Genomic DNA, 22,841 nt, shown 5'->3' on the forward strand with positions numbered 1-22,841 from the left:
AAATTTTCTAAACTTTTTTACTTTTAAACAATCATGTCTTTAAGCTTTACAAAGTTACTTTTTTTTCATCCCTCATGTAAAACCTAAATGCACCTGATTTTAGTTTGGAACACACTTTCTTTATTCTTAGAGATGTTCCTTCCTGCAAGCGGCAGCGAGCGATTAGCCTGGGCTCCTCTGACCTCTTGTGGAGCGGAAGGGAAACTTCCCTCCTCCAAGAAGCCCGTCCATCAAGTTCTTCCTCTTCCTGATCTTTACATTATCATTCATTTCACGGCTGGCAGAATGATGAATGATTGATTTGCTTCTGTATATAAATTACTGAGTAAAAGTAAAAACAAGGTATTTTTTCTTCATTCCATCTTTAATCAGTTCCCAGTCAGCTCTGACACATTAAAACACTTTCCAAGGTAACATAACAAAAAAAAAAATCCTCACAGTAAAATTAAGAATAAAGCAACCATTTGGAAGTGATTGATTCGGCAGATATTATCTTTGATGAATCACATCGATCAGGTTTATTATGAGAACCCATCTCTTGTGTTTTGCCATACTGGCATCATGAAACTGTTGCTTTTGAGCTAAAGTTTTTTCAGACTATTAAACACCATCCTATAAATTGGTACTCTTACTTGTATTGTCCTTTTCATGACGCAGTCCGTACAGCCATTTGATCACACGTGCATTTCTCTCAATAACAGAAACACCATAGGGGGCACGCTCCTTCGCGTTGCCTGCGTCCTCCTCGGTGTCGTCGTCCTCGGCGACCGAGGCTACGCACTCGGAGCCTGGAGCACTCACGCTGCGAAAACGGGCCATGGAAACGATGTCGGAGCTGGATCCTGTCAACTCGTGCAGGTCTGCGGGGTCCAGACCGCAAAGGTTAAAGAAGCGCTCCAGCTCCGTCCCGGCTCTGGAGCACCGGTCGCTCATGTCCGATTTCGACCGGGTCAGCGAGGGGCGTTTCCGGGAGCTCGAGGAGGATAGGCGGGTAACGGCTGGGGAAGCCGGGGGTAAGGCGAGGATGTCGGGGGAAGGTGAAGCAGAGATGGGGCTTCCAGCTGGAGAGGACGGAGGGTGGTCGGGTTTCAGCGGGCCAGCAGCAGGTTTCAGAGGTGATGGACTTGAGGTGGTTCTGGGGTGGAAGAGGTGCAGGTGTGAAGAAGCCATGCGGAGTGGAAACTGGAAATGTAAAGGAATGGGCTGAAGCGGCTGCCGGATGTACTGATGGGGTCTGCAGGACATCCTGACGGGGCCGGCCTGAGGCATCACGTCCACTCGACGCACCGTCCCTGCAGTCGGAGGACAGGAAGCGCTGGAACTCTGTACCTTGGTGGCTTCAGAGGCTTTTAATCTCACCTTGGCTGGAGTGGACCAGCTCGGACGGGGGGGTGGACTGGGTCTCTCTTTTTTCTGCGTTCCTTCGGGTGTGACGCAAGGAGAGCTGTGAGAAGAGGCGGTAGAGTCGGGCGCCTTCCCGTCCACAGAGTCTGTGGTGGAACTGGACTGGGGCCCGTCATTCACCTCGCTTATCAGATTAGTCAAATGCTCCAAGTTGAGCTGAACGTCGTCTTTTTTTGTTTTGGTGGGGGTGGACGTCTTCCTGGTGGGGCGCAGAGCGGCGTCAGGCTTTAGCAGCGGCTTCCCCACGTCAGGAGGTCTGAGCGGCTGCTGTTTGGAAAGAGCAACCTGACTCTTGACGTATTTAGCCTTGTCTGCTTCCAGTCTCTCCACCGCGCTTTGCTTCGGTCTACCCACCACCGGGGGGACCTGACGGTAGTATTCCGGCCCCACTGGCCCCTTGGGTCTCAGGCGTAATGGTTTAGCAGCCAGAACCGTTCTCTCTGGTTGTCTCACTGCATGCTGGAGAGTCCCCAAAGGCATTTTGTAGAACTAGTAGTACCTGTCCTTGTGTGCTTTCAGTTTATAGCGTCCTCCTCTTCTTCTTCGGTGGAGTAAATATCACCGGTTTTGGGAAGTTATCCCGTCTTGGAGCCTCTGTGCAGCTCGCTCCCGATCAGCTCCGTTCCATTTTTGGGGAGACGTAACCTCCGCATCTCAACCAGATCTTGACATTTTAAACTTCCTGTGCACAAGAGACACACGAGTTAGGAGCGTGGAAGAAACACTTACTCTAACACAACACCACCAACTCTATCAAGTACCCATAAAAAGAACCGCAGCCAATCAGCCTCTCGTAGCCTTCTCCATTTTAAAAAGCTCATTGGCTGGCGGCGCAGAAGGATTCAAACAATTACCACCCAAACGCACATTAAAGCTCACTTATTTCTCAGTGAGTAGTTAGTGTGTGTGTGTGTGTGTGTGTGTGTGTGTGGAGGGTGATGGGGAGGCGCATCAGGACAGCTGTCAACAAGCTATTGTCTGGAGGCAAAACTGAGCAGATCCACACAGCAACAGCTGCGACAGGAACAATGGCTCCTTGACTTTAAATAAAGCAGCCTGTTGCCAGCGTAGGAGGTGGGATCCGTCCTCCGCCGTTAACTAAACACACTCAAACCTTAAAGGCTGATCTGTTCACTCGTCTTCCTCTTTGTTTTGCTTAAGAGATTCTATTTATAATGAACTTTATAACTGCACAAGTGTCTGTGCACATCCATTAGCTACTATATGTATTTGAAATACTTAAGCGGTCTGCATCCCCCCCCCCCCCCAGAGTCACATTCTCTACATATTTGCCATTCCAGTCTGAGCCAGTCTGAACTCCTTCTCATGGAGCTGACACACATGTTGTTGTACCTCCATTCTTACCTGTCGGGAAGTCTCCCCCAAGGTTGAAAAAAACCAAACAAAAAAACCAAGTGCTCTTCATCCACCAGCAGAGACAAGCCAGTGCCGTGATGTGTATTATTAAGGTGGCAGACTAGTGTCATTACAAACCAATGAGGAATGTCAAGAGGTGGGTCAGACAAACAGAAATAGAGCCTCTAATTTGGTGTTTCTCAAGTCAAGAGCTAGCATGTTCGGCCATTGTGAGTAAATGACACACATGAAGTGATTCAGGAAGTAAAAAAGATGAGCAGGAACACAAAAAGACAATTAGACAACAAAAACAAGTGTCCCACATGGATGCCAGGCCTACATGCTAATCTTGCCCTGACAAGTTCAGGCCTGTATAGAGGTGTATGGTGGCTCTCAATTCTTTTATTTTTGTTTTGTTTTTTTGGCCATTTCTACAGGAAACTCACCTCGACAGTCTCAGCCGGATCTTCTGAGTCTCTACCGGGTTTCTGGTTCCGACACAACGAAAACAAGGAGTTTCCTCGCTGAGGTGAACGCGCTGACGGCTCGAAATGGCTCAAGACGAACCTGTTTGACAACTCATGTGTGCCGCTCCTGGCCCCGCCCCCCTCGTCGATGATTGGTCCAGACGCGCTCCAGCAAGGGTAAAGGACCTGACTTCTGCAGTCACGTGACGTTGCCTTTGTTTGACGTTGCTGGCGAGACGATAAGCCGCCCGTGTTTGCAGTTCGATTCAATTCAAAAAACTTTATTTGTCCCCAAGGGGCTATTGAAAACAGGATTGGCATAAAGGTGCAAACTTACAGTGTAAACATAAGTAATAATTAAATAATAACATATATACACTGTTTGTTAAATAATAATTAAAAACCAAGTTAGTTCAAAACGTAGTTAGTTTGGAACCTAATTTGTTCAAAACCAAGTGGGTTAGTTATTAGTTATGCAGGTATTATAATTAATAGTTATAATTAATCTGCACTCCACTGCAGATAGTTTCTGCCGTTTGAAACGTAGCGCGAAGGTAACATGTGACAGAAATAACTCAATGACATAAACAATTAAGACACATTTAATGCCATTAAAATAGTCAGAGACTGAAGTTTTATTCTCTTCCTTCCCAAACTGCCCAGAATGAGACAAGAACCAACTGTGACCTACACCGAGGATACAAAAATAAATGACTTTCAAGTGTTGATTTTAAGTAAAGATAGGCATGTACGCATTATTTTGTTTACGTTTTGTTTCAAAATGTATTAAAAGTTAACCTTCAAAAAAAATAATCACTGACGTCACCACATTCTGTCCCACAACATTTGGCCATTTATATTCATAACAGTAATATATTGCATCAATATAAAAAAAATGACATGTAAGTGCAGAGAACGGTTGGAGTTTAAAATGAACTCGACATAATCCTTTTGCAAATAAACAACTGAGGTGTGTGTGTGTGTGTGTGTGATCAGTTCTTGGTCATATACATGAAATAATAATGTTAAAAATAAAAGTTGGAACATTTCCCTTAAGGGTCACGGCGGGCTGCATTCAGACAGACTAATGAGTTTTCTCTGTGAATGTCAAAATACAACTCAAACACAATCACTCCAGGTTCATAGCTGCTGACATGACTCAACATTTTACTGCAAGGTTTCAAAAGTCTGAAGGACGATGGGCCAGTTCGTGAGAGTAGTGATTATTCTGGGGTTTCCTTTGTTAAGTAGTGAGCAGGGAATGTGCTGGATTTAATATGTTATTAATCAACACAGACACCAGAGGGAGTTCTACTTGTGCAACATTATTTAAGCAATATTTAATAGTTATTTATCAGGGGTTAGGAGATAGCACAGGCTTTATCTTTGTCTTTAGCACCAAGACTGTTAGCTCGGCTCCTCCTTAGACTGCCTCTCAACCCCTTGTGCCTCTGCATCTCCTTCTCCTGTTCCCCCTTTCTTTCTTTTGCCACTTCTGGTTGCTGCTTTCGTAGCTGTGGTGGCAGAGGTATGGGCTGGCCCAGGAAGAAGCCCTCTTCTTCTGAATCTGAGGAGGAAGAGCACGTGGAGCAGGAGTCTTCATGTCTGTACCGGCCAGACTTGAGGGTCAGTGACGCTGTGTTGGCTGATCCTCGTCTTTCTCTGTCTTTCTCGGCCCTCCAGTCCAGCGCGTCCAGCCTGGGCCGGTCGGACCTGGAGCGCCTGGAGCCCCTCTCAGCCTCTGGGTGGAGAGCAGGGTCGGACGGGACGCGACAACGACTCCACCCTCTACGTAGATTCCGCTGGTGGTAAGATCCATCTGATTGGAAGAAGAAATTTACTTTATTTACATTTCCATAACAAAACCTGTCAAATTAGGTACCAGACTTTGCAGCATTAGATTCCCCCTCTAAAATTTGACTCCCAAAGCTGAGTCTCACCCAGCAGATCCATCTGTGGTGGGATGCCTTTCTGTAGATTCAACCTGCTTCCAAAACCTCCCTCCACCTCCTCCTCCTGCTGATTTTCCTCGCTCCCTTGTGGCTCCTCTACGTTCTCCTCTTCGTACTCGTCCTCGTCAACAGAGTAGCTGCTGCTTATCGGCTCTCTGAAGCTGACCCTCGCCGTGCTGCTACGGGTCAGCGGCGGTGGCAAATCAGAGGGTGTGTCCTCCATTTGTGGGACGTTCGGAGGTGGAGGTGACTCCCAGGGAGATGCATCACGTGATTTTATGGGCAGAGGGGGCGGGAGGGCGGATGGGTTGTCGGGCGGGAGGGGAGGGGAGTCAGGTGAGGTGATGTGGTTTATATGAGAGTTTTTGTGGGAGGAAAAGACTGGAGATGAAATCAGAGAGAAACAATGGAATTCAGAAAAAGAGGACAGAATGCATCATTTTATAGAAACACATGTTTTTGATACCTTGCATAGCATTATTTGTCCTTTCCACCCAGTTCATGCAGTCTTTAGCAGTAGAAGTCCCTCTTGAGTTGAGTCCGGTTAGCCCAGCATCCCTATTTAGCTCTTCTTGGAACTGAATAGCACAGACAGGAGGTTTGACACTGCAGTCACCTGGCAGTAAACCGTAATGTGGCAGATCGCTGGGCCAAGATGGACCAAAGCCATTTCCTAGGTGGATGTGGGGTAGGGGTGAGTAGGAACCTCTGGCATGGGGATGACCCCCTGGTGAAGGAGTTCCGTTCTGAACCGGAGCGGTGCAGTGAATACCTGAGAGAAGGGAAGCGTGAGGACAGCCTCTATGTTTGAACTCAAAGCGTAACTCAAGAGTACCAGCATTACCTATGTTCTCCACCGCAGCTTGAATGCAGTCTTTTCCAGGCGTTATAGGAGGTTTGATGCCCTCTAGTGGCTTCAGCGGAGAACCGCACTTTGGCTTCTGGGGTTTATCTGGACAGTGTTTCTGCTGAGGCGGTTTGCTCTGCAGCGCCGAGTCACAGGAGTCAGAGTTGTCGGGGTCTTCGCCCAGCGAGCAGGCCCTGGAGCAGAAGATGAGCCCTCCTCTGGGGAGGAAAGGCCGCCCCAGCAGGGGTAGTCGACAACGAGCGCAGCAGAAGCATGACTCCACGGCGTGCCAGTGCTGACCCTCGTAGGTCATCTGGCCCTGGTCGATACCTGGAAGTGATTTTGTGATCACAGAAGAGATATAGATCAGCTGTAGAACATGAAAATGAAACTCAGTGTGTGAGAACACTCGTTATAAATACTCCAGCTGACTAGAATTGAGTGTTTTTGGACCGCATTCAGTACCTATATGTTCTCCACACGTATCGCAGTATTCTGCATACATGGACTCGTAGCAGGAGCAGCAGTATGGCCGACTCTCTCTCATGATGTAACGCTTGCCGCCCAGCGAAGCCTCGCACTCGAAACAACAGAAGTGCTTCATGTGCCAGTATCTTCCTTCTGCCTCCGTACATTCGTCCGCAAGAATAATCTGAGTTGGAGAGACAGCAGGAACAACAGTGGTTATTTCATGGATCTAGAAGTAAATGAATCACAGTCGTAAACATGAGAACTGAGAATTTGGGTGAATGAGATAGCAGTAAAAAAAAAAAAGATTCTGTTGGCTCCATCCTCTGGGTCTAAAGAGCTCTAATGGGTCAGTCGTGCCAGTTCCATGAGTCAAATACGTCTACTAATCTTTTAAGACACACTGAGACGCCATTTAAAAAAAAAAACAGGAGACAGATTTATCTGCAAATACCCCAGGATGAACCCAAGCCTGATTAGGGAAATGATAAAATACAGCAGTAGTAAAGCACCTGACAGGATCTGGATGATTCATTAAAGGATACGTCTACACAGGTCAGCCTTGAACAAAGAGCTTCATGTCTTCCACAGCTCACTCAAAATGATCTTTGCTTTAATTTTAAAAGCCTTTTTCAAAAAACGTTGCCTTTGGGTTCAAAGGGTTGAAACTCAGTGTGTCTCATCAGACCGTCACCTCGTCGCAGGCCTGGCAGCGGGGCTTGAGCCTCTCGGCGTGATGCCGGCCGCAGTAGATCTGCCCGTCCTGGTAGAAGTAGATCAGATCGACCAGCAGCTCGCTGCAGGAGACGCACTGGAAACACTGGGGGTGCCAACAGCTGCTGTTCCCGGCCCGACTGGCAAACACGGCTATGTCGCCGCCGCAGATCTGTCTGCCACACTGGAAAAAACACATTTGGATGGGGTGGTGCAGGGGGAAGGAAGTCAGGTGGTGATGAATGGTGAAGGTTGCACTTTAGTTTCCTCATACGGCCTTGTAATCATTAAACCCCAGAGCATTGTGGCCTCTGAGCGATACCTGCACCTACATGCTCTTGAATAAGCTCCAGTGTAATAAAATAAATGCTACATCTGCTGCCTCTGATGTGTTTGATGAGGCTTCTGTGGTTGTTTTTTAGCTTCACGCTGGCCTGTCTCATGAGGGAATCTGCTGTGTTCACTGACCGTATCATAAAAAAGCCGTCATACCTGCTTGCAGATCGCTCCTGTCATAGTTACTGGAAAGAGTCTGACAACACCTCTTCCCAGGTTTTCTCTTTTTCTCTGCTGACTGAAGAGACGCAGCTCCTTCTTCTCCTCGTCATCCAGAGAGTTACAGTACTGCGGCTGCAGGAAAGCACAACAGAACTGAGTCAAAGCTCGACTTCTATGATCCGTGTAGATGAGATCAAGCTAAACAGGATTTACCCTAAATTCTCCCTCAATGTGACAATAAGTCTGAGGATGGGTCATGCCCAAATCAAAGAAGTTCTGCAAAGAAGTATTTTGTTTGTATGGTTTAAAAGTAACTTTGTAATCTTATACTGGGCTGCTTTGTATGCTGCTGAATCCATTGGATCTTGTATTTGTCATAGTGGAAAGGAAATCTCCTTCTTGCTCTGGAAAAATGTTGGAATGAAGAAATACGGAGTTCTATGTCCAACTGAACCATTTATGCATCGAAGTGGTCGTCGGTGCATTTATAAAGTGCATCTATTCATTTCTGTCTCCAGAAACATTAATTATCTCTTCCGTCTGGTTCTATAGGAATGAAGTCATTTATGTGTAATTAACAAAAACAATCAAATGTTAGATTGAACATCAAATGTTGTCAGAAGATACTGAGATGAAGCAAATTCACGAGACTTAAAGTTGTGAGTATTTGCCCTCACACTGACATGACATCAGCAGTGAAGACAAAGATACGAACACACAAAATGGAGCTGAAGCTGCAGGTGAAGCTACCTCGCTGTCGTGGGCCGGAAGCTGGTGCAGCAGCTGTTTGATTCGGTATCTCTCCCCCAGGCTGTTCACATAAGGCACCCTGTCCTCCGGCAAGCAGCTGAAATACTGGTATACCTGTAAGAGGAGATGAGTGTGGTACCATAAAGTCCTATGTGATGGCAGACAAAGAGGAATTCATCTTGCTGGAGTCATAAATCCAAAATGCTGAACTCCTTTTTTTTTAACTGTTCCTCATAAACTGCTTTGAGTAAGTATGAACATGTCTGATTTAAAGCGTGCTGCGCATTTGGGTGGCGTAAATCTTTTTTTGTTACCTGTTCAGGCTTGAGACCGGGTGGGACCCAGGCATACTCCTCGGAGGCGCAGCCCGAGTCGTCGTCTGAGATGGAGTGTCTCTGGAAGTCTGACACCAGCTTGGTCATCATCTTTTCCAGCTGGCCCGGCACCGAGCGCACGGCATGCTCCTCTCGCACACACTTGCAGTGCACACAGATCTTCCTACAGAGACAAGAGCAGATCAGAGCGGAGTCATCCCTGGGGGGCTTCTCACTGATGCACAACACAGGAGGAAGTAGATCAGGTGTCGGATACTTGGAGATATTGTTCAAGTGGGTTCTCCATGTGCTTCAGGTAATATGGTGCAAACCCATAAACGTCATGCTCTCCACACATCAAGCACTCCGCCAGTTTACAACCATGTGGATTGTGAGACAAGTTTACATTGGGGACATTTTGTCACAGAGAATTCAGAGCTGAAAAAAAATTAACAAATTAATTCATTTCAATAATAGGAGTAACGTCAGTCTCACGACAGATTCTACTGAGGATTGGATCATCTAGTTAACGTGGCACTAGATCTGCATCAGGACCAGAACGTCACAAACAAACTATAACCAGAGATGCACAAAACCAAGAGTGGAAGGATCTCATCTCCCCGCATCTCATGTTACACCTCATCTGGTACCGAGGACACCTCGCCACTTTCAGTCTGGAGGTGGGTGTGCTTCTTTGTGATGGGAATCAGACTAAAGAGCCCCGGGGTGAAAGCGAGGTGCGAGCGCCACTTACGTGAGTGGATGTGGACAATGCGTGTGTGCATCTCTGTTACGATTGCATAACAGAGCGCCAGCTGGCACTTGTGGCTCAAGTTTGCAACCACAAAGCTGCTTTATTCCAGAACCCAACACCCCCCCTCCCTCCACACACACCAAAACGATAACACCAAGCACTCCCAAGTGTGTGAGAGCTCCTTCTCTCCTCAGTCGTCTTGTAAAAAGTTCATTTCTCTTTGAAACGTTCCCATCAAGCGATAATTGTTACATGTCAGCGTGAATGTGCAGCTGGCACCACGTAGAAATAAAATGAATGATAGTAAACACAAGGGGGGGGGGTCAGCTCAGGCAAAGCCGTGTTGGCACAGATCTGACTCCAGCTGTATTTATGTGTGTAAAGTGGGAGGGGGGGTTGCTGTGATGTAGGTGGTCACAGCCAGAGGCCCAGGGCATCGTGGGATGACTGCACCAGATCTCACCCCATCAGCACCCTCCCCGCCCCCCGCAACATCCAATCAAACCAGCGGGTGCCAACAACAGCCAAACTACAGTAGGAGGTAGTTTTGAATTAATTACATCATCCCTCTTTAGGCAGGACGCTCTCCAGATATCCTGCAGTTAGAAGAGTGTGTCCACACCTACAATTAATCCTCTCATAGATGATAAAGTTCACAATACATTATTATAAATAAAAATACAAAATGTCTGTCTTATTCATTTCAAAACACGACAGCTGTGTCAGGCTGACGGAGGTTTAGATGGCAACTAATTATTAAAACTGTGAGGAGGTGAAATGCATTATTTATCATAAAGAATTCAGTCGCATGTCAACAATCCCACACACCCCTCTTGTCAGGAAACAGTTTTACGGCGCACAGCATGAATTACACTTCAAGATCCCACAGATTTGTGAAAAAAGAACCAAAGGTCGGGAAAACAAAAATAAAAATCTGCCACACTGAAAAACAGAAGACTCAATCCATCCTCATCTCCCAACTCAATAACTGTTTTGAGTTTTTGTACCTCTAATCCTGTTAATACATTAAAACACGGCTTCACCAGTACCTGCTGTAATCATGACAAATTATCCCGCGCTGGCTTGTTGACGGCTTCCCATCCAGACTCGTGTTCCGTCCCGTAAGGCGTTGACTTCTGCCTTCTAGTGATAACAGGATATTCCACCGGAGCTCCTTCCCATGTGATCATTTATCCGCCTGCTCGACCCTTTTCAATATCCCTGCCACCCCCGACTCCCATCCTCCTCCCCCTCCCCGCGGTGCTGGTGGGATCGGACAAGAAGCTGTGAAACAACCATGCGCTGAATAAAACACAAGCTCAGTTCTCAACGTACACACAATCTCGTGGGATTTTCAAGTTGACTCAAAAAGATAAGCTAAAGTACACATGCAGCAGGCGTTTAGATTAAAGACCAGCTATTTACTCACGTTGCCTATGAAGCTACAAAAGTCAAGTGACAATCAGGAGGAGTAAACACGTCTCTCTTCCTCCCACGAGCCTGCTGTAACTGATTCGTAACAGATGGATGACTTTTGCGTCGGTGCTTTTATTAATCAGAGCAGAGAGGAGCAGATTTTGGGTCTGGTGGCGACGCTGTGCTGCGGAGCATTCGTCATGTGGTGCGAAATAAATGAGCATGCATGATGACAAAGTGTCTCTGGTGAAATATAAAACAGGCAGCACGACTGTCATAGTGGTGTTGTCAACACAACTCACTGGTGAGTAGTTCATCCCTGTTTATCTGACTTTAGTCAGTCCCTAAGGATGAATCTGACAGAGGAGGAAGTGCAACTCATGTCTCTGTCTTGACAGCAACACAAAAATATCTTTTTGTGTTGCTTTGTTCCCAAAACATTTTTGAGGCAACTCCAGGATCAGATTTATCGAAGTAGCAACAGACTTTTAGTCGCGACATTGTCTAGAAGCAGCTTCTGAAATGATGTTCTCATTTCCTTCTTCTTGGAAGAATTATTTTATTATGGACTGCAGGCTGGATAAAACAAACCATCTGAATGTTGTCTCTCTTTTTTTTTTTTTTTACTACACCAACCGCTGTGTTTAGATGTATAGCGTGAAGCAAAAGTACTGTTATCCAGGGGTTGAGAGGAATAAAAAAAAAAATTTGAGAATAAGGAAGTGGTTGTGAATTTTATTAAATGAATATTTCTCCACAAAGATCAGATGTTCCATGGTTTATAATAGATTACAGATCAGCTATTCTGGAGCTCAGTGTACGGGGGAGAACACAGTGATAATGTTAAAGTTTCATGATAAAAAATATTCAGCTGTAAAAGTCTGTCTGATTTACTGAAGGATGATGATTAGTAAAACAGTTCAGAAAATAAAGCGCTGAAACAAATACCTAAAGAGGTGTGTGTGCTATAAACTGTTAAATCATACAGCTAGTCATAAAAGCTGGTGTGGAATTCATGGTAGCAGCTATAAAATAATCCTCTGTGCTGAGAATAATAATCTATAGACATAATGCAGCGGGGTATGGTGAGGCCCAACAGATGGGATCTGGTTCTACAATCTTCTGCCTCTAATTAGTGTCTGAGCAAATGCAGCACGGCCACCCAGACTGATAGCAATGGAGGCTTTGAACACTCTTGAAGCGTGCCGGGGACCTGCAGGTCACAACTAACTCAATTGTGCATTCTGCCCAGCAGCGGAACCACCATCTGCCCCCCCCCCCCCTCATCCCCACCTCTGTCTGAGGAAGTTCAGGATGAAGATGGATCACTTCGCTCTCAGAAAGCATCAGCAGCTACACCCATGGCTGCGAGGATGATCCTCTAACCAGGAGAAGGTGTGGGTCTAAACTGGTTATTAAAGAAGATGTAATTAGCAACAGACTCCGAGGTCTTAAAAAAGTGACCCCCATAAATCTTAATCATTGAATCACTTTCATGTTTGTCATTCTGGATCAGCTAAGAGGCTTGGAATATCTAAATAAGACATCTGCCTTTGTGACCTCACCCTAGAAGTAATTTTAGATCTGGCCCAACCATATAAAACTTTACATCTTCTGTGAACCACAGCATCATGCTAATGCTACGCAGATTAAATAAACCGTGAAGAGAATGATGCGTATGGAGGCTAGGCGTACACCGGAACATGAGGCCAGGGGTAGACAGCAGCACACATGTTTTAGATTACATCTTGACTTCCAAGCTTTTGTCTCGGCCTGAATAGAAGGAGCAGACCCGAAAAGGCCAAAAGATAAAATTACAGTCTTTTGGTTACACGCGGTCCGAATTCCTGCGTCTTTTGTTTTATTCTCTCCACTGCTGAGCCACAGCCATGCAGGGCCCATTCAGTACAGAGAATGCAGTCTTAACAATGCAGTCAGAGACTGCAACGTCCCGCGACACCCTTGAATTCAAAATTTTACCCTGACCTACTTGCATAGGTCGAAGATCACAGCTAGTGCTCTGACCTACTGTCATTGATCAAAGCACTAGCTTTGATCTATGGTCTTATACTGGCTTTCCCCTCGTCTTTCTATCTTATCTGGTTCCTGAGTTTACAAAAGTTGAAATTTGACCTTGACCTAGTTTTCTCAAGGTCAAGGTCATCATCTCCTTTTTATCCCCTTTGCCGACCGAGTAATGTGCTTGTTGCTTCACCTTTCTTTCTGCAACGAAGAAATTTGGTAGAAGATATTTGGTAGACTAACGGACGGATTAACGGAAGAACGAACACACGAACGCTGACAAAATGCATCACTGCTTTGAAGCAGGATATAATGAACAGAATAAAACCTTGATTTATTTATTTTATAGACTTGGTGACTGTTATCCATAGCCTTTATGTCTGGAACCAAAAAACCAACACAATCTACTCAGAAAATTTAAACACAGCCCAGGTCACGGAAGACTTTTCTTTTTCTAAAATAGAGGACCAGGCTAACTGTCTACTTAGCTGTTAATATTTACATAAACAGATGCCGAAGACAAGTTAAGGAATGAAAAAAACCTAAAAAAAACCCAAAACTCTAATAATTTATTTCTGTGTTATTTAGGCAAGTGACTTTTCTTTATTTTACTCAGCTGCACAAAATTCTACACGGGGAGACTTTTTTTTTGTTGCTACAAACATATTTCATTAAAGGTATAAAGAACTATGATCTTAATTGTATTACTGTTAATTTATACCTGAAACACTTCAAGCTAAAAACTTCTGATGGTTACATAAGAGCAGCTTCATGTTGATGCTATAAGGTGGATGTGTTACATTCAATGTGACTAATCGAAAAGATAATCGGTGATTAGACTTTTACCAAATATATACATGGTAGCCCTAACACACACACGCACACACACACACACACACACACACACATACACACACACACACACACACACACACACACACACACACACACACACACACACACACACACACACGTATTTATTTAATTAACACTTAATGAAAATACATCATCTGCCTTTGAGGGAAAGCAGCAGTGACACGGAGGCAGAGGGAAACATGAAATTGTTGAGATGGAAACAATCACGGTGGTAAGGCTTAATCTGATTAGTGATTGACAGGATTAGAGTAACCAAGAGACCCATACAGATGGATATTCACTAAAAGGTCAGAAGGAGAGAGTGAAAAGAAAAAAGGGAGATAAAATGAACGAAAGAACAAACAAACATTGTTATCTGGAGAGGTTTCACACGGATTTATACATAGAGGCGACAAATGATGTACTACAAACTGGCAGTTCTTTCGGAGTTCCTTTTGCTGCAGACTGATGGACTTGAAACACGTAGTAATAAACACGTAATATAAAACAAGGAAATTCCACAGAAACTCATTCAGCAGGAAGACTCGCTGATCTCTGTAGCTGCAGAAGATATAAAGCAAAGCAACGGGCTGCTTTTCATCTCAAAAGGCTCCCGGTGAGCAAATCCCCCATATGGCCATATTTCCAGCACAATAAATGACAAACAGTGCGATGACATGGGAGCAGGTCTTAGGTTTAAATGGGGCTCAGACGCGCAGCACATGCTGCAAGCTGACTATCAGTAATCCTGCCGGTCTGTAGTGCATCTGGAGTGTACACAAACTAAATGCAGCTGCTTGTGGTGGAGATGTCAGGGCTTAATGGCACCGAGGCTAAGGTCCTGATTCTTCGTGGGTAAAAGGTCGGTCAGGCTGATCGGCCACATGATTATCCAGTGGCGTCATTTGTTTGTTGTCTTTTAATGTATATCTGCTCTTACTGTGTACACACATCACAGCTAAGCTGATTTTCATTTGTCGTGATGTTGCTGAGCTGACCTCCCTAAGATGTGTGTGGCTATTAAAATGCACACACAGGCTGAGTTGGAGAACGGAAATATCGATAGGTTTAGAAAAAAGAAAGGGGATCTTTATGTCACATGAATTTATCTAGAAGGGTGAAGTTTTGTACTCTTAGCAGTTAACATTTAGAATAAAGCATTTTTGCAGACTTTTTTAATCATTGCTTTTTTTCAAAGAATATTTAGTGCAACATTTTTAAATTATGGCATCAAAACGCTGAAAATAAACCTCGTTTTTGAAAAGTTGCACTCAATCCAAGTAATAACAGGATAAAGTGCAACTCTGCCAAAAGGTAAACACAGAGTGTGAGAAACAAACATTTCCTGCTTAGGTAACAGGCAGCGCCGGTCATGTTTGAGAAGTCTGCGGTTCCTACCTCCAGCCGTGGACACGGAAACCGGGGCACTGGTCTCCACAGCGGGTACAGGGCTGCCCCCTGTCTGGGTCCTCTTCCTCCTGCTGAAAACAAAACACAAACTCCCTTCAGTCCCCGTGAAGCACCATTCATACCTTATGACACAAGATAGTGAGGTTAAAAAAACATTGTTAGCACTCACGCTGCTCGCTAGGCATGGCAGCAGAAACATCTGCCTCACACTGGGAGAGCAGCGCCTCCAGTTAAGCCATGAGCCGAATGCACTTAGAGTCGATCACTTCAGCCCATAAATCAGCACCGTTTTGAGGTGGGGTATGGGCGGTCTATAGATTTTCAATGCATTTTTAAATGCCATCAATTTCTGAAAATCCTGGTGGTTGCACAGTGCATGTAACATCTGTATGGATAAGCTGTATCTTTGGATTTACACCCTATAGCTAAAGCGTTTTCATACTGATGCGGCCAGAGAGCAATAGAATAGTAAATAGTATCATAAAGTCCTTTTTAAAGCACCTGAGTGTCAATTAATTAAGATTCAACTGATCTGTACACCTATGTTTGACTAAATGTGCTCGTTTTCTCTTTTATTTACTGAGAAATTCAAACAAAAGTGAAAATTCCTGAGCTGCATCCACTTCCAGGTTTGCTTCAAAAATCCAATTAAAAAATCCTCGGTCTTTGGCTCATTAATCAATGAACTCTTTGAGATATTTCAACACAAGCAAACAAACATACAAACAAACATAGTACTCTGATTACCTGCATTGACAAAGGGTAACCACACCACCGATGGTCAGAATGAACACACCCCTCCTGTGAAAATCTGGATTTTCTTACAGCTGAAAATACTACAGTATTTTTACTAGCATTGGTAGCAGTACTAGCTCTAAACCCACTTGTGAGTCCATTCCTGCAGACTGGCACACGTATGCATGTATGTGAGCACAGACTACAGCCCTCTTTTTAGAGATGAGAGGAAGGAAGCAGACACAGGATGAGAGCTGCACCCTTTCCCTCTCCATGCAGACACTTTGTCGCTACTTTCTTTTTCCAGGACGCCTTAACTCCAGGGCAGTCCTGCTGTCGTTGCCGATAACTCACCACTCACAAACATTTTCCGTATAATGTTATTTACTAGTACCGGTAATTATTTTTTCTGAGACATTTTATAAGTCAATTGCCTCTTATACTCTTTCACATGTAAAAAAAAAAAAAAAAAAGCAACAACATGAGGAAACGATGTCAACACAACTTTTTCTAAAACCTGAACAACAATAACAAAGGTGTATCAGCAAAATACAATATCAGAATAGTATAAAAAAACGAATATTAGAAAATTTTTGATATGAAAACCTGGAAGAAAATGCTGCCTTAAGATTCCAAAGAGATATATTTTGACTTTGATAACATTAATTCAGTCCAATTTTCCTCGTTCCAAGAAACACCATCTAATTCCTGAATCATAGAAACGTATTGAATCTATTTTTATTTAATCATTATTTTTCATAATTTGAGCAACATGACCTATTTCACAAAGTGAAAAAGTGACTCAGATTTAGCACGTCTTTCTTGAAATTTAATCAACTCCACCTCAGGCCGAGATTCCCTGGCCTACGAGAACTTTCATCAAAAACATTAACAACTTTTCCAGATATCTTGATTACAAACACACAAAGGAACAAAGAAATGTGGGCGATCATGTAACCCATTTGCTTTTCTCAAAACAAAACTTGCACATAAAGACCTATAATCTCCGTACGTGCAAAACAAATCAATGCAGATATGTGATACAGCTAAGTACCTGTGCTTACCTGCTCAGGTGTGTTTTTATCTCTTTTTTTTTCTAACCACACACACTCAGCACACCTCATGAGGTTGAACAGAAGCTCTAACAACACCGCCGTTCACAGCCAGCCTGTTTTCTTCTGCGGAGTTCTTCATGAGAAAAATCAAGAATCACAACGCATTACTTTGATTAGCATAGCATTTGCTTAGCTTATCTTACTGATATGAGGGTCATTGTAAGGGTTTCATTCACGCGTTGAGAAATCAGATACATTAACTGGAAAATCACTTTCTGTAGCATTTTGTGTTGTTGTTTGTTTTTGAGGTTCGAAGATGTAGATGTGTTTCTGTCAGTATTACGCATGGATGACTGTATCCAGTTCTGTAGGAACATGAACTTGTTAGTCCAGTACAGTCCTACCTGACTGTAAACTATAATTTACACGCTGTTTTTAAATGCCACACCGTCAGTTGAGTGCAATGGGATCTGTTTTGTTCTGTGCTGCCTTGTTTATCCCAGCGTTGATATTTCTTAACTGGAGTCTGCACACTGACAAGATGGAATGCATTAAACAGGGAAGTTTTTGGAGATAACTCGAGTCGGGACACTACAGAGTGTCTTCATTCACAGGTTGAACAAATGAAAAAAACATTTTAAATTTTTTTCTTCTCAAACTCATATTTTGCAACTGTTCTGGTCTGCAGTGAAGGCTAACTTTATTATCACAGTCAACTTCTCATTACGACACTTTGTTGGAGTGTGATCAGCTGACTTCAGCAGGATTTATAAGAACATAAATCATGATTTCCTTCTCCTCATGAAAACACATTTGGAAAGAGACACCAGCCCAGATGACATTCATTACTCTGGAAGAAGACATACCAAAACAGAGTCTTGAGTCTGTCTGCAGACAAAGGCAAAATGCTGCAAAATGGTTTGTCACATATGGGATTAGAAAAGCAGCATATGAAGTCATTGATCACATTTATTAAGGTGCATCAATTATGGTTTCTAATGAGTATGGGTAATGATGTTGTGATCTCAACAGCTTCACAGAGAGCTGAAGAGATGCTAAAAACAGTAATAGTAATAGCCAAGTTTCAGTTCAAGTCAACTCAATTAGTTTTACTTTGAATTACAGCACTAATAGAATTCATTGATTGGGGCGGCAGACAAGACCTAGGTGGGCCAAAAATATGTGGATTGTGAACTGGCAGTGGGAGGTGCCAGTTCACTTCCCGCGCACTGCCAAGGTACCCCTGAGCAAGGCATCATCTCCTTACAAGCTGCTCATGGTGTGCCCCACACAAGAGCTACCCACCACAAATATTCCCATTTTCAACATGTGTGTGTGTGTGTGTGTGTGTGTGTGTGTGTGTGTGTGTGTGTGTGTGTGTGTGTGTGTGTGTGTATGGGCTTGTACAAATATATATACATGCACATGTGTTTGGAGTAGCAAAAAATTAATTCCTCAAAAAGAATTACTAAAGAATGTATTTAATAAATTGACAAAATGTATTTTTTCAATTTAATAAAACCAGAATAACTCAAAAAAATGTGACTGACATATGGACACAGGTCCATACATATTGAAGAAAGGCCATCTGTGCTGATGTGGATGCATTTAATCAGATTGGGCTTGAAGTAAATCTTTTGATTTGTTAAAAAAAACATTCTGACAGTAAAACTCTTGGACTGATGTTGCACGATGTTTATTGAAGACAAATATTTATTAGAATAGCCAAATACCTCTAATTTACTCTTTAATCACTGATGCCTGTTTGCTTGTGAGCTTTACATTTCCTGCAGTTTTTCCTTATCATGATGACATCCTGGAAGTCAAGGCTACACACACTTGAAGGTTTTATGTTTCCTTTCAGTTTACTCCAAAAGATAAACTTTGTGTCTCAACAATGAGGCTTTACATGTTGTGCTGTGAGTTAAAGGATGTGATGGGAGTGGTGAGGGGGAAGTTGCTTCTAAACTATGTGTTGGCAGAGTCAATAATACATTCACAAGTTCACATCAGCTCCTATGCTTACACTTCGGCTGGCGTCAGACGTTTCATATCAGCTCCTTTGTTTCCACTAAGTGGGTATAGGGTTTAGTCACATGCCGCTGCCTCAGTTTGCTTGAGTGCCAGCTTGCTACCAAATGACTGTGTAACCAGGTAACACGCAACCTGAAAGCCGGTCAGGTGTGTTGCATCAGAGGGAAAGTGCACTGATTTACCCTGAAGTAATTTAAATAACATTAGATTTTGCTTCTCTTCTGTGACAGCTCAAACATTAACAGAAGTGGTCAGAGGTTGAGGGTAGACGCACCTCTCCTGGTGGGACAGGATCAAATAGATAGCCTCCAGCAGCCCCCCCCCCTCCATGTTGTGGTCCAGCCCTTGTTGTTAACTCTTGTCGTAGATGCATTGCCTCTTCCTGCTCCAAGGTCGATTCGAACAAACTTTTACAACTGGACGGGTTCACCAGATGTAAGCTTCAGCAAATGAAATGCAGATTTATTTCTGATGGAAATGAGAAGCTCTAGATACTTGGAAGTTATTAAAAAAATATTTTTCACAAAACATCTTGAGCTATTATAGAGTTACTACTTACTACTACTGATTTTATTTTAATAATACAAGGGATATGTCAGTTCTTTGTAAAGAAACCCATATGCAAAATGAAAAAAATTCAAAGAAAGCATAAAATTGATGACAAAAATCAAATGTAATATCTATGATTTTTTTCTTACTCACGATGTCTCTGATGGAATGCTTCAATTATAAATCATTAAGTCTCTATCTGAAGCCATTACGTGTTACAAAACATTGCCATGAAGCTGGATGTTGCTCTGGGTTTGAGAACCAGATGCACCTTCTTCTATCATCATATCTGTGTAGTAACATGATTCAGAGCTGACTTTTCTCATGCTGATACAGGAATGTTGGGAGTGGTGAGAATATGATTTCATAATGACAGCCCCAGATCTATTAAGATATATCATCCACAGCTAACTTACCTATTATTCACAACTTTAATTTCTTTTCTGCGACTGTCTTCTATTATTGCAAGCCAACAAATAGTGACCCCCTCAAAATATATATTAATCTCCAAGAATCAAGTGCACTATCATGAGTTGTCCCTGCCTGGGTATTTTTATTTGGGATGGAATCATGGTTTTTTTTATGATATTACAAAATGATATGCTTCTCTTGAGCCTTCAGATTTCTTGTAGAAACAATTTGATGAGGTTCAGGGATCTACCACAAAATCTGATAAATTCTTCCTTGGACAAAGATGAACAAACAAAAAAATTGCAATCTATTGTTCAAACATTAGTGATCTCTTAGCCTAAAGATGGGAATTATGGTCTGGTCTTTTCTATATAAAATCAACACGAATTTATCAAAGACTGCAGCAGTCGTCTGGAAATATCCTGTGTACTGCAGAGCCAGATGTTCCAAATCCAGACAGCTGTTCTTCCGCCTCAAAAACAAGCTTATCATGACCAAAAGGGTAAGACAACGTTTTGGGCAAAAGTCCAACATGGGTATCATTTAACTAAGCATCAACTGGTGTTGTGATGAAAACAAGACAATACACACGTTAAGAGTTTAAATTACTACATCCCAACCTGCTCAGGTTTTAAAAAAAACAAAAGAAAAAACCCTGAATGACGTAGCCTGACCCCTCCTGGTATACCTGGGGCGCCTGAAATGACTCAAGAAACAAAGAATGTAACAGCTAGCAGGGGCTTTCTCGTTCAGAATATTACAAATTGAACACGAAATACGTTATTTTAAGTGTAGGAAATAAGTGAAATTTTTATTTTTTTTTTACAACGAACACCATGAGTTTCCACCGACACAAAAACCAGGTGAAGGTGGGACGAAGTTTCTCTCGGATAGTCCTGTGCGTTCAAGAGCCTAAACGTTCATTTTGAGTCTACTTTAAAAGTGACTCAGACGATACGTATCGAGAGTTAGAACAAGCTAGCGAAACCGGTTCTCAAATTACTTTACAGAGTTATAGAAATTCATTCAGAAATAAAAGTAAAACATAATTTACTTACCGAGCGGTTCGACCGTCGCTTTTTGGAGCCGCGCAAGAACATGACGTCAGTTGGAATGTTAAAAAACAAAAGAGTTCCCAGGTGAACAAACGGAGGGGAGACGCACAGAAGTGTGAATATTTTAAGTCACACAGTTTGTGTTGAAGTCAATGATACCCCCCCCCCCAGCGCCAGACTCCTCCTTCCGCCTGAGCTTCACTGCTCCGACAACTAGCAAGCTACCGGAAATGAAAAAGTACAACTTCCGGTCGACTTTTTTTTTTTAAAATAAAGTGCACAAAAAACGTGTTGGACAAAAGCTTCTCTAGTTCTCACGTAGTTGTGCACTAACGTGTAGAATTTTTTTTAATAACTCTTAACGTCGTTTACAAAAAAGTATGAACAACCCCCTCCCTCTCCTCCCCCCCCCCTTTATTAGCTGAACATTTAAAATGAACTATGAACCCCCCCCCCTTTATCAACTGAACATTGTATTTACAATACATTGTGAGCTTCCCCCTCCCTCCGCCCCTTTTTTATCAGATGAACATATTTACAATAAAACTATGAACACCCCCTCCGCCCCTCCAGAGGTGGGCTGGTTTTGGGAGTTTAAGCGCTGTCATCTGTGAAGAGGAATAAAAAAAATCTAACTGGTAACACAAAACAAGGCAGACTGTTCTTGAATTTGGAGTCTGATAGAAAGCATCTTCTGTCCTCACCGGTAGAGTCTGGGGTGTTCTGCCTGGTGCTCCTTCGTGAGAGAAGATACGATGATAAAGGCGTTGAAGGCCAACAGGACAGTGATGATCATTCCAACATTTTATTCTTGCAGATAAATACAAGCAACAAAACGTTAAGAAAACACCTTGATTATTAAGTCCATGGAAGTGAACTGTCTCCGCCTGTGATACGAGCACCCTTCCCGCCTGAGCAGATGAGGCACTCCAGACCAACGCCGAGGAACACAGCAGCAAAAATTCCAACAGGTCCCAGATCCTGCAGGAAAAAAGGGAAGCAGAAGGTGAAGCGCTGAGCGACCATGGAAGTGTGACGGCGTGGTAAGACGTTGAAGGACTCACGATCACAGTCAAGCCGACCCGCTGCAATCACTGGTCCAGCTGGTTGATGCAGATGCCTAAAATTATTGCAGTCAAGGCCAGTTCAGTGACTGGTACTATGCAGTACAGCTTATTGTTAAATATGGCGAAGCAAGCCAGGATGATCAAGGTGATGATCTAGTGGTGAAGAAGGATAGAAGAAAGATTGAACACTCCAGGGTCTTTTCAGAATTTATTCTCGCAAGCGTATGAAGCGGACAGAAAATGACTGAAGGAATGAATGAAGCGCAGTACAGAAGCCATACAGATTACCCCCGTGTCAGTGAACTTACTATTTCTGCAGCTTGGATCATCACTGCTGGCCTTTTTAACAGAAGCCGTGTCCAGAGTGTACAAGCAACGTCTGGCCCGTTCCATGCTGCTAGCAATTGAACCGTCACCTGTAGAATCAGAAGGGTCAACTCCCGAAGCAGAACTCGTAGATGGAGTATGGTTAAGGCGGTAAGACAAAAATTTTTGTGCTCACAATCCTCCAGTTTGCCTGAACTACAGTAAAACGAGCTGGCGGTGGGCATTGCATACAATAAGGGAGACTACAGTTTAGCATTCTACAGCTTCAACTCTTCCAGCTCCTTGTACAGGCTGTGTTTTCCCACACCTTGGGTCTCCATTCCACATCTTTGGCAATGCTTCTGCTCAGGGGACCACTGATCTCTTGCTGTCCACCATGAG

The 22,841-nt window shown here is 43.5% G+C and overlaps 2 protein-coding genes across 4 annotated transcripts; both read right to left on the minus strand.

Annotated features, from left to right (window-relative positions):
- Positions 1 to 345: 345 nt before the first annotated feature.
- On the minus strand, positions 346 to 3,477 carry LOC137607630 (protein FAM110A-like). The gene is made up of 2 exons (XM_068333532.1): positions 3,207 to 3,477; positions 346 to 2,086 (listed from the first exon to the last, which is right to left on the minus strand). Exon 2 carries the CDS (start codon positions 1,882 to 1,884, stop codon positions 613 to 615), a length of 1,272 nt encoding a protein of 423 aa, XP_068189633.1. The 5' UTR covers positions 1,885 to 2,086; positions 3,207 to 3,477; the 3' UTR covers positions 346 to 612.
- A 338-nt stretch (positions 3,478 to 3,815) lies between these two features.
- On the minus strand, positions 3,816 to 21,209 carry prickle3 (prickle homolog 3). Of its 3 annotated transcripts, none has more exons than XM_068333492.1 (11): positions 21,070 to 21,209; positions 15,216 to 15,298; positions 8,771 to 8,954; positions 8,457 to 8,570; positions 7,701 to 7,838; positions 7,189 to 7,392; positions 6,492 to 6,678; positions 6,024 to 6,356; positions 5,646 to 5,951; positions 5,168 to 5,560; positions 3,816 to 5,046 (listed from the first exon to the last, which is right to left on the minus strand). In XM_068333492.1, exons 1-11 carry the CDS (start codon positions 21,109 to 21,111, stop codon positions 4,589 to 4,591), a joined length of 2,442 nt encoding a protein of 813 aa, XP_068189593.1. In that variant the 5' UTR covers positions 21,112 to 21,209; the 3' UTR covers positions 3,816 to 4,588. The 3 variants fall into 3 exon arrangements, with proteins under 3 accessions (XP_068189593.1, XP_068189599.1, XP_068189608.1); XM_068333498.1 differs by lacking the exon at positions 21,070 to 21,209 and adding an exon at positions 15,975 to 16,175; XM_068333507.1 differs by lacking the exons at positions 15,216 to 15,298; positions 21,070 to 21,209 and adding an exon at positions 10,574 to 11,555.
- Positions 21,210 to 22,841: the final 1,632 nt, after the last annotated feature.

The sequence above is a fragment of the Antennarius striatus genome, chromosome 2 (genome assembly GCF_040054535.1).
Source record: "Antennarius striatus isolate MH-2024 chromosome 2, ASM4005453v1, whole genome shotgun sequence".
In the NCBI taxonomy this organism is placed as follows: domain Eukaryota; kingdom Metazoa; phylum Chordata; class Actinopteri; order Lophiiformes; family Antennariidae; genus Antennarius; species Antennarius striatus.

Coding starts and splice junctions, on each gene's coding strand:
- prickle3 (XM_068333492.1), bottom strand. CDS start 21,111: ATGTTCTTGCGCGGCTCCAAAAAGCGACGGTCGAACCGCTCG. Junction 5,561..5,645: donor GACAAATAATGCTATGCAAG/GTATCAAAAACA, acceptor TTTCATCTCCAG/TCTTTTCCTCCCACAAAAAC. Junction 5,047..5,167: donor ACCACAGATGGATCTGCTGG/GTGAGACTCAGC, acceptor TCTTCCAATCAG/ATGGATCTTACCACCAGCGG.
- LOC137607630 (XM_068333532.1), bottom strand. CDS start 1,884: ATGCCTTTGGGGACTCTCCAGCATGCAGTGAGACAACCAGAGAGAACG.